We start from the raw sequence: 11295 nt of genomic DNA, 5'->3' as shown, positions 1-11295 counted from the left end.
ATGTAATGGATGATATGTAATGGATGATATGTAATGGATGATATGTATCGAACGATATGCATCAGATAATATGTAATGGACGATATGCATCAGATGATAGATATCGGATTGTACTGTAATTTCTGTGATTTCTGCAGACCAAGCTGTCTGTAAATTTAGAACCTGTCGGGTCATATCGAGAGAGATACATGATGTTTAAAGTGGCAAACGAAAGTGACTTGTTACCAGCAAGTAAAAGGTCACACAGCTTTTGTTGCAGTAGCAACACATTTAACCACAGAACTGTGGGCTGCCTGAAGATCAAGAAGAAACCGTTTGACTAGAAACCATTAAACTGATGTTTGTATTTCATGGCCTTACTGCCATGTTTATTTTTCAGCAAACATCAGCAAAAATATATTAGAGGTTTGCACAATAATGAGAGATTTTTTTTCTTTCTTCAATGCTGCAAGTCTACATTCATTTTCTTAGTACTTGGGATCATTCTCTTTAAACTGTCTGAATTGGGTCACGTGTTATGAGCTTGCATTCACAAGCTTCTCACAGAGGTTTGATGATGATGGCACAAACACATTCATGGTGTTTATAGTTGTTTAAACACGTCATGAAATTTTTCTAGATCTAAAGATCTAAAGCTGGATCTGTGCTTCCCAAAACCGTTAAACGCACAGTAATATCAGTGTATGTAAACTTGTGACTTTAAAAAAGTAATAACAAAATTCCCCCAAAGAAAAATCTTTCATTATTTGGGAATTGAGAAAACGAAAAATAGATTTGAGAATAGGCCCTGGTCCTCTCTGAAACTGAAGGTTTCTGGATCCTGGTCTTAATTCAATTCAGTTCAGTTTATTTATATAGCACCAATTCACAACAAAATTGTCTCAGGGCACTGAACAGAAACATTCATAGAACATACATAGAAACAACATAGAACACAGATAGAACAACATAGAAAAGCCAATTAGTAAAGTTCTCTATCTTATCAAAAAGGAAAGACTTAAGTCCAGTCTTCAAAGTAGATAATGTCAATGGTCTTAGAGGGGAGTTCTTTGGTGGAACCCCACACAGCTGCAGGCAGCTGCAGTAAAAGGTTTTTTGCACTAATAACAGTCACAATAAATGGCAGAGAGCAGAGTGTTTTTGTGCCACTCACTCCTTTTCAGCATGCAGTAGCAAACCAACAACACCCTAGGTCCGAAGGAACGTTCATGTATTCACCAGTTTGGACGCAACTGCGATCATGCTGAGATTGCACGTGCAATGCATACATCTGAGCCCAGCATCAGGGTTGCCAGATAAACATAAATACATTTTTTACCCCACTCCTTTTCTGTGCACAAGTTCACCAAACTCAACACACACCTCATTTTACAACACCCTCACTCAGCACATATGACGGTTTTGGTCAACATGCAATAATTTTAAAGTGACAGTGCAACAGTTCATCATTTTTTTATCTGGCAACCCTGCCTGACACTGGCTCTTTTTTTGTTTATTCGTCCCAATAAACATTGAAACAACACTTAACGTTTGCAGAAGTCGTTCTCGTGGCCTCATTCAGAACAGACACAGCTCACACACACATTCTTCTAACTGTGTGTGATTGTTTCCCGCTGCCAGGAAGTGGGTGGCTTACAGTAAACTGTACCAGAACTTGGAGGTGGACTCGTCTGTGATGTTCCAGCAGCTCACCAGTATAGAGTACCACTGGCACCAGCAGGAGCTGCCCTACCAACAGGTACAAATACTCACTGCCAGGGATGGAAAGTACTCAGTGGTACATTTCCAGTTTTAGTTCCTTTTTACTGTTAATTAAAAAAAAAAAAAACCCAATGTATCCTGTCCTGCCAATTTCAACTAACATTTTAATTCTTGGTTTTATTGTCATTTATTAAAGTGCTTGATTTGGTTTTTTATCTGCTTCATTAACCAAACTACTAAAATAAATTAGAAGTTGATACTTCAGCAGGTGAATGTTGAGGAAAGATGTTGCCTTCTGTTTATAGAAACAGGAACTTGGTGATTCTCTTCACGGGTTCCTGCAGTACGGATTATGTCTGGTGGCAAAATACAGAGACATCTTCCCCCCGACCCCTACTGCCACTCCTAAACTACACACAATGCTCAGGTATTCATAGTTAATGAAAGGCGGCCAGTCAGGTAAAGTGTGTCTGTATTTGTTTGTCTGTGTTAGCAAAATATCTATGTTGAACAGTTTTATTGAAACTCTCACAAAAAGTAATCCATGGCTGATTACATTTCGGAGTTAAGTTGATTCGAGATGACCTTATCAACCATAAAGACTCGTATAACTCAAGTTAATTCACTGCTATTGAGCTAAAACTAGTGTGGTAGTTGCTGAAGGTCATTCTCAACACTTCAAGTGAGAACAGGTTGTTGTTGTAAACTTAGACTTTACCTCGCCACCCAGTCCATGGGGGCCACCAAAATGGATAGAACTCAGTCAGTTTTCCAGATATTGAGCTAAAACCTGGTGGTAGATAGTCATCCCAACATGTAATCTGAGGCAGCAGGCTATACAGCTTCAGTTAAGATTCAGGCACAGTTTACAGGCCCAGGATTATGCATCTCATTAAGGTTTTGATTTTCTTCAGGATTTTAGTCCAGATATGTAAAACCAAGGCTTTCCAAAAACTGAATCCAGCTCACTTCGAACTTCACGATGAGGTCAACGACGCCATACAGGTGAGGAATCGTTCTCCTGGGATTATTCTTAACAGCATGCTAAGAAATGACTACCTTCAATTACTCATAACATGACTTTTATCCCAGACAGGGACGGAGGAGTGGTTCACCATCAAAAAGGGTTTGCATCAGCCGATGACTAAGGTAAAATCCAGAACGTTAAAAAAATTCTAAACGTAGGCCACTATTTGGAAATTCTTTGATTTGTTTCAATATGCTTCACTTTGCTAACGTCATGTCACATCCAGGACCTGGTGGAAATTGGGAGCGCCCTGTCCAGATTGATTATGGAGGTGCAGGAGGACATAAAGCACAACAAGGATGTGTGGAACAGAGTGTTTGTCAGGCAAGCGAGCATTCAAATTTCTTTACATCAGATACGACTAACACCTTTCAAACACAAGAGCCACTGAAAACACTAGCATGGCTAAAGTGGTGACGTAAATATTAATGTTTCTCTTCTTGCTCCCTGTGCGGTATAACCATGGAGTAATTAATTATGGATCGTTTTTTCAATATTTTTGCACATCTGTACGATCTAAAGTCTTCATAGTTGATGCCATTTTGTCCATTCAAATATCAAAACATTCAGCTCCTTCAGGAGATGGTGACTTTTGGTTTTTGTAGCTTTTTTATTTTCTAATTATTTTCAAGTTATTATGAAAAATCCCCCCCCCCCCCCCGTACAGTTTTCTGTTGACATCTCCTTATTTTTCTAGTAAAAAGTTCTTTTTAAAGTTCACTTCAGCAGATTAGCTCTGTTGTGTGCTCTTCTGCTGCTTTTAGTTTTAGATACCATTCTGCTTCCGTTAGCCTTTTTGCTACTTTAATCTAGCCTTTTGATACCATTCTCTTATTTTTAGCTAGCCTTTTGCTACTTTCAACTTCTAGCTTTTGTTTTTCTACTTTCACCTAGTATTTTTTTTAAACTTTTAAGTATGAATATGCTACTTGTAGCTAGTCTTTGGCTTCTTTACACGTTTAGCCATAATTGTTCCATGTTTAGCTATCATTATGTTACTTTTAGCTATCAATATGCTACTTTTAGCTAGCCTTTTGCTACTTTACATTTTAGCCATAATTTTTCCATTTTTAACTAGCATTGTGTTGATTGTAGCTATCAATATGCTAGTTTTTGCTAGCATTGTGCTACTTTTTGCTAGTCTTTTACAACTTTAAACTATTTATAATTATTATTATTTTAGCTAGTGCTGTGATATTTTGGGTGTTTAGCTAGCGTTTTGCTTCTTTTAGCTTTAACAACTCAGGTGTAGTCAGCAGTCAGTCAGCGTTAAGCCCCTACATTCTTGTAGAAAATGTAATTTGTCTTGTCTGAACGTGGATTTTATCCAGTAATCTGTGTTTTCTCTTGACTTCAGTGCGGTGCAGGTGGACGTGTTCACTGTGGTCTATCTCAAGTTCGATTTCCTGGTTTGTGGCAAAGAAAACATCCATTTCCTCATCAAACTGTTATTTTCACAACATGAGTTTCAATAATTGGATTTTATCTAACTATATTCCACCTCCCCTAATATTCGCCGTAGCTTGCACGTGAGGTGAGGGAAACCTTAGCCCTGATGGAAGGCCAAATGGATGAGAAAGTTGCCAAAAGCCTGTTCCAGGTCTACCTGAGCTTGAAGGGCATCCATAAGGACAAGGCTTTCCTCCAGAAAAGGTCAGAAACAGTCCTCACCACCACATGGATATGCTCTGATTACTCCTGGGTATCTTCATGACCTGCTGTCAGATAATCTGTGATTGGTTTTCTCATTGAGCTGAACTTAATCTCAGATTTTCTGATTAGAGTCCCTTTGCTGTCATTCATGTTTCAGGGCACACTGATAATAAATAATAAAGCCATTTTCTGTTTTAATTCTTCTGATCGACCTATTTTCACCTGCAGTCTTACAAAAAGCATGCGTGTAACTACCCGTGTGGGTGCGTGTGCTCGTGTGCACATCTGAGTGAAATATCTAAGAAAGTCATGACTCATCTACACCCACTGTACGTTTGGAGGAAACTCAATTCAAGATGGCCGTCACAGCTAATAAATCTTAGCAAACACTAGTATAGGTATCGATTAATTTCACACAGTGGGTGAAAGTTGTGTGTGCTAGTAGCTGAGAGTCATACCTAACGCTGTGAGCTCTGACTGTGTGAGGTTTTACAATAAATCTTACAAACAAATTATTTTAATGCTGCCAAAGAGAAATTTCCAGCTGCAGTCGATCACGATCACTAACTAGAAGTTAATAGGTCTTGGCCTTATCGTATAAAAACAACTTTTAGCTCTACGTAATAAAATATCTAGATGAGTTCTACTTCAGGTAAACTTGAAGCAAATCACTGAAGCTGTGTTGTATCACTCCCCCAGGAAAATGACCAAACCAATAATTTAAAGCTAAAATATATTTTGTGACCATCATGACACTGCTGTAAATATTACAATATATAAGATGTGAATTTGTACTTTCAGGAAATTACTGGAGCTGACAGACTTTCACGAGGGCTTCAGAGACGCTCTGCCATACTGGCTGAAGCAGGTGTTCAGCACCACCCACAACAGGGTGGAGAGGGCTGTGCAGATGGACCAGGTATCGTTTTGTTATCCAGAATAAGCCCCTCATGTGCAGTTCTGTCATCAGAAGAATAAATCTCTGCTGTCCGCGCAGCTCCAGCCACTGCAGACCGGTTCAATGCCCATCAAGCACAGCTCGTCAGCCGTGGACCTGGTGGCCTGCATCCAGCCCATCTGCCAGCTGTGGGAGCAGCTGTCATGGCCGGACCCTGAGGAGGCCTTCATGTTGATGGTGAAAATCACTGAGGTACAGGATGCTGCATTGTCAGCAAACAGCTACCGAGGCAAAGGTGCAACTCTTAATCATTCATCAGTTGGCATTTTATAGGCTTTATTTTCAACACAGACAGAGTGAACTCCTCAGATCTTCATGATGACCACCTCCATCCCTCATGGTTACTCTACTGAATGACCTAACACAAACTAACACGTAATGAACACATAAAGTAAACTAGGCTAACAAGAACAGACTAATCAGTAAAAGAACAATGCTAAACAGCTAAATGAAATGGTTGACAATGAATATAAATTTTACCCATAATCCCTCCCTGAGGCCACGTGACCAGCAGTCAACCACAGCAGAATGCTGCAATAATACGCTGAACAAGTCAGTCTAAAAAATGTACAGAATACAGTATAAACAGACTAGAAAGTTCCTGGAGAAACTTTGATGGGGACTACCACGTGGCAGCCATTTAATTTTTTTGAGTTGACAGTACAATGTGTTGGGCATTGCTCTCAGCTACAACCATACCAAATTTCACCCCGATATCTTTTAGAATATCTGAGTTATCGTAGTTTTTCCCTTTTAGCTATGGTGGCCATCTTGGATTTTTGATTCACATTAAGAATGTATAACAACTCACTCTCAGTTATAACCATACCAAATTTCAGCTCAATATGTCAAAGAACGACCGAGTTATAGTCAATTTTCTGTTTGCTGAGTTAGCTGTGGCAGCCATCTTGAATCAAAATAGCTCCAAAAATTAATCAGCTGTTTTATTCAGATACCGCTCCACTCTAAGTCATGTGACCTCTCTGTGGAAGTTAGAAGATTTAATTTTGTCAGGGTTTTTCAATGAGAAAAATGACACATTTGCAAATTACGTCACCATGGTAACTCAAAATGTCAATAAAAGTAACAGCACACATCACTGGAAAACAGCGTTCACGCTACAAGGACCACGGATGGCTGCTGGTTGATTATTTTTGCTCTGTGCGTGTTTTTAGGATGTGTGCAGGATTGTGATGGACTACTGTAACCTCCTGAAGAAGAGGGTCAACGTTCTGTCCAAGAACTCCGACCACAGCAGCGCCATAAACATGGTGAACCCTCTCCCAGCTAAAGATCCTTCTGGTGCCGCTTTTAGCACCATGTCTGAAGCCTCTCTCCTCTCTGCAGCTGTGCGTGGTGGTGAATGACCTGGAGCATTTACGGGAAGTACTGAGCAATCTTCCAAAGCAGCTGAACTTTGACGGACTTCAGACCCGCATTAAAAATGTCATCGGGGACAACCAGTTCAAGAAAACACTGAAGCTGCAGGTTGAACAAGCCCAAAGCTTCCTGGAGCGAGAGATCACATCAGCATTAGACACTCTTCGAGGACAGGTATCACTGTCTAATCGGTTGTTTTTGTGTGTGTAATGATGAGTATTCAGTATCTTACCTGCAGCAGGAAGTGCTCAGCGTGATCTCAATTTGCAGAATCGAGGAAAAGTTCTTGGAGCGGATTGAATCAAGCAGCTACACTGAGCTCGTTACTGAAAATAGTTGAATTGTTTTCTCTATTTTCGAGTTGCTGACGATGATTCTTGAAATGGCGCCAAAAGGTTTTTTTTTTTTTTTTTTTGGGGGGGGGTGGGGGGGTGAGACTGCTTTGAGTGGACAAGGAATCACTGAGATGTCGTCATTAGGGGCAAAGCAGGATTGTTGTAACAACTGCAGCTATCCCCAGAAATAAGGACCAACGAGAACAGAGACCAAGACTTAGAATGAATTTACAAGTGATGCAATAACTGGAGTCTAAGGAGACTGGAACCCTGAAGGGCAAAGAGGTGATTAGGAATCTTGTAAAGGGTGATAATTGTTAAAGACGTGAGCTGGCTGCGGGCCACCGGATCCGGAAACCCCCTCCAGCCCACGTCCTCACCCCCGGCTCGAACCTTCCTCAGAAGTGGCAACTATACTAATCAATAAATTAAGGAAACGTCAATTAAGTTTTATCAATTATATTAGAAAATGCAGTGAAAGATTACAATTTATAGCGCTGGACTCTATTCAGTCTGTGACGCGTTTACAGACCCGGAAGAAAGAGCCCCGATGTCTCATGTCATCATTAATTTATAGGGCCCTAAGGGGGAGCTCAACCTGTCAGTGTAGAGGGGGCGTGGCTAAGTGTGATCTTATGTGGACTGACGTGTTAGGAAAAATATGAAACGGTGCTTCAAAGCCTTTCTAGTGATGTGGCAAGCTGATTAAACTATTTCTTGACAGATATTGAATTATCAGGGAGACTCTCTTAAGAGTTTTCTGGCCCAGTTTAACCCAGTCAGAACTGGGTCATAATTTCATTATAATCCCGTCTCTGAGCAGATCAAAACATAGGACCAGTCTAAATAGGAAATATCTTAACAACTCCCCCTGTGCGAGAGTCCCCAAAGGGGTTCTCTCGCATAAAAACTCACAGTTCAGTACCGCCAGATAAGCACGCAATTAATCACTTTCCTCTGGTTGAATGTGAACTACTCCTTATATGTTGGCGGGAGATGCCTACAGGCTACAGCGTGCGACCCGGCCACCTCAGGTCAAATAAGATGTCAGAGCTGACGGCTAACGTGTGACCTGCCAGCCCTCAGGCCGCTTGACCCAGCATCTGGACATCTGCCTAGGAATTCAGCCTCTCCCTGGTGTGGTGCCATAACATAATGGAAATTTCTAACATTGGTCTAAGTCAGTCTCTCTAAATATGATTTAATAGTTGCAGGAGGCGTCCTAATGCAAGAAAAGCGTTCTTATATAATATGTTAATCAGTTCCGTAGACCCTGAATTTCTCTTTTTGACTCCAAGGGCAGGCCTGGTCCATCGTGTCCATGTGAAAAAGAAAAAACTCTGCCCCCTTTCCTTTTTCAATCGTGTAATATACAATTAATTGCACAGAGTGCTGCCGGTATTTTTTAGCCTGCCACAGCAGAAAACATTTTAACGTCTATGTTGTATGTAACTAACAGAACCTCCCAACTCCCCCTGGTGATCTAATATAAAAACATTCCTAATTAACCAACAAATCAATTTACCCATGCCACCCTTTAATTTAATATCAATTTGGATTGAAAAGTGTCATAAGTTCACCCCCTGGAAAATCTATAGTATAAAAACCCATTTTATGTATACATTATACTCCACTCCAGCTGTAAAAAATTTGTTATTTCATAGAAAACAATGTCAAAGATTAAGTTTATCAGTGCAATTGCACCATCTAGTGGCGTTATTTCATCATGATCTGCTCTTGAAACTGCAAAAAACGCATTAAAATTTCATTTTTACCCGTCTTCACACATAAAATAGTCATTAAATAAACAAATCATCAAGTAATCATTAAAAAGGTAATATTTAGCTCTGTACCATGCAAATGTGTATTGGTCAACCATGTTAATTTTAAGGAAAAAATCATCACAACGCTCCATAATACTGTTAATAAACTGTAAACGTTAATATTAGACCCATCCCATAATTAGTCAGTCCATCAATCATCTCATATCTCAAAGTAGTTGGAGAAGACCTGTCACCCAATTAATGCTGAGTTCAAAAATCAAAATAACCATAATTCTAAAGCACACATCTACTTAATTGTTAAAAAATTCACCAAGAACGTAGCTTCACATATAATAACATCATTAATTGATTAGCATTGAAAACACAACCTATAAATATTTGTAATGTCAAAACAGTGTTCTATAATCATTTCAGTACATGTAAAAATCCCAAAACTCTAGTCTATCAATCATTTATTAACTCATAGCTTACTAAAATCATCAAGTTCACTGTGTCACAGTGTTTAATTTGCTAAAGATATATTTTAAAGACGCTCCTCCATCTATGTTTAAAAGTAAAATCAGAAAATAGAAAACCCTTCACTGTGCTGGTAACGTTAATTAGATGTTAATAATGATAAGTGATGTTAATTTGATGTGACTTAAACTGTCAGCCAGATCAGTATGAACCTTAAAAAACCCTCATCCATGACAATTGATAACACCCTCATTTGATGCGTGATGTTCTCAGCTCAGGGAGTAGAACCGGTGACTTTTTCCTCCCTGGCACTCCACTCCATGCCCCCTCATCAGGGGCATTTCCTCGGACACCTGTCCAGCCTCCATCATACAAACCTCTGTCATTGGACTCGCAACCTCTCTGTCAGCGACTCGTTTGAAGCTGCATTATCAGGAAAAAAGAGCAAACATCCTTCTCCCACAAATATCACAAAACTCCATCAGTCTATCTATCTAAGTTTCTATAATTTTCATTATCAATATATAATTATCAATTATCGTTCATTCTGGGTAAGTCATTGGTTCATACTCATCTGACCCCACTCTGGGAACGTTGATCACAAACTCACAGGTGATCCCTGCGTTCACCTTCCCTGGATCTTTTTCATCTTAGGTGACCTGAAACATCCATCCATCCATCCATTATCTTTACCCGCTTACTCCATTTTGGGTCACGGGGGTAGCTGGTGCCCATGTCCAGCAATCACTGTGCGAGGGGCGGGGTACACCCTGGACGGGTCGCAAGTCCATCACAGGGACACATAGAGACAAACGAGACAAACAACCATTCACTCTCTCACTCACACCTAGGGACAATTTAGAGTTACCAATCAGCCTAACATGCATGTTTTTGGTCTGTGGGAGGAAACCGGAGCACCCGGAGAAAACCCACGCATGCATGGAGAGAACATGCAAACTCCACCCAGAAAGGCCCCTGGACTGGGGTTTGAACCAAGGACCTGCTTGCTGAGAGGCAGCAGCTCTACCAGTTGTGCCACTGTGCTGCCCCGTGACCTGAAACAGGTGATAAGAAACACAAACAGCACAAACACCCTGCTGGCAACCAGCCAGACAGAATCCATCCTTCCACCCATCATCCTATTCCTGTCAAGTTTTTCTGAATTGAGTCATCACATTTAGTATTTTATCAGCAACACTTACGGTTTTTCTTCATGCACCAAATTTCACAAGTCATCATAAGTGTTATACAACATCACTCTAAAATGGTATGTCTTAAAACATGTTAGTAGTTGTTAGAATTCATTATTATACATTTTCTGTTAGTATCTGTTAAAGAATAATAAAAAGAAGTAAAAATAGTGAAAAAGAAGTAAAAAATACTGTATTCTAACTCTGTTAGCACTTGTAAGAATCTTACCTGAGATAAAACATCTATAGATTTGATTTAATCTGCCTGTAACTCAGTCACTGAACATTGTAAGTGATTTAGAAGTCAAATATCTAGCAAAGTTTTTGATCCTTATATTATATACAATATTCCAGCCTAATTTATCATCCAAAACAACCTCTGACATTTAGCTTATCTCATTATATAAAAATCAACCTAATACAGCCTAAAAAGCATTCACAGTAGTCATTTTAGTTCAGCACTGCTCCAGAGACCTGTGAAGGGTTAATGTTGTTCAAGCTATACAAATCACATCAATTAAATAATCCTCAAACATAATCTTTGTTTAACCAGAAATTTTTTAAGGGACAGGCACCGTTACAATGAAAATTTCTTTTGAAAACATAAAATTACCAATTTTAATCTGCATTTTTTAAATTTAAAACCAAGACTATATCTTAAAAACTGCAGGGCACTTGCTGTGAGATAATTCCAGCTCTCATCACGACTCCATTAAGACATTCTGTTAAATCTCATCGTTAATGTCAGCTTGTATTACCGTTTAAAACTGTCCATAATTTAAAGGTGGATCCATTTATCTGTCAATTAATC

At 39.6% G+C, this 11295-nt stretch overlaps 2 protein-coding genes across 2 annotated transcripts in view; one reads left to right on the top strand and one right to left on the bottom strand.

Annotated features, from left to right (window-relative positions):
- Window positions 1-11295, bottom strand: part of itgb4 (integrin, beta 4) — a 181826-nt gene that overhangs the window by 81627 nt on the left and 88904 nt on the right. The window lies entirely within an intron of this gene.
- The window catches only part of unc13d (unc-13 homolog D (C. elegans)), a 51036-nt gene that overhangs the window by 19336 nt on the left and 20405 nt on the right, over window positions 1-11295 (top strand). The window contains exons 16-26 of the mRNA XM_037691194.1: window positions 1621-1738; window positions 2007-2128; window positions 2616-2706; window positions 2794-2850; window positions 2955-3052; window positions 4086-4137; window positions 4251-4381; window positions 5183-5300; window positions 5379-5531; window positions 6515-6610; window positions 6687-6893. Of these exons, the coding sequence (XP_037547122.1) occupies window positions 1621-1738; window positions 2007-2128; window positions 2616-2706; window positions 2794-2850; window positions 2955-3052; window positions 4086-4137; window positions 4251-4381; window positions 5183-5300; window positions 5379-5531; window positions 6515-6610; window positions 6687-6893 (1243 nt within the window). The remainder of the gene's footprint in view (window positions 1-1620; window positions 1739-2006; window positions 2129-2615; window positions 2707-2793; window positions 2851-2954; window positions 3053-4085; window positions 4138-4250; window positions 4382-5182; window positions 5301-5378; window positions 5532-6514; window positions 6611-6686; window positions 6894-11295) is intronic.

Source organism: Nematolebias whitei, chromosome 17 (genome assembly GCF_014905685.2).
Source record: "Nematolebias whitei isolate Nwh7 chromosome 17, NemWhi1, whole genome shotgun sequence".
Classification (NCBI taxonomy): domain Eukaryota; kingdom Metazoa; phylum Chordata; class Actinopteri; order Cyprinodontiformes; family Rivulidae; genus Nematolebias; species Nematolebias whitei.
Note: the sequence above shows the minus strand (reverse complement) of the source record. Positions and strands in the feature narration are given on the sequence as shown.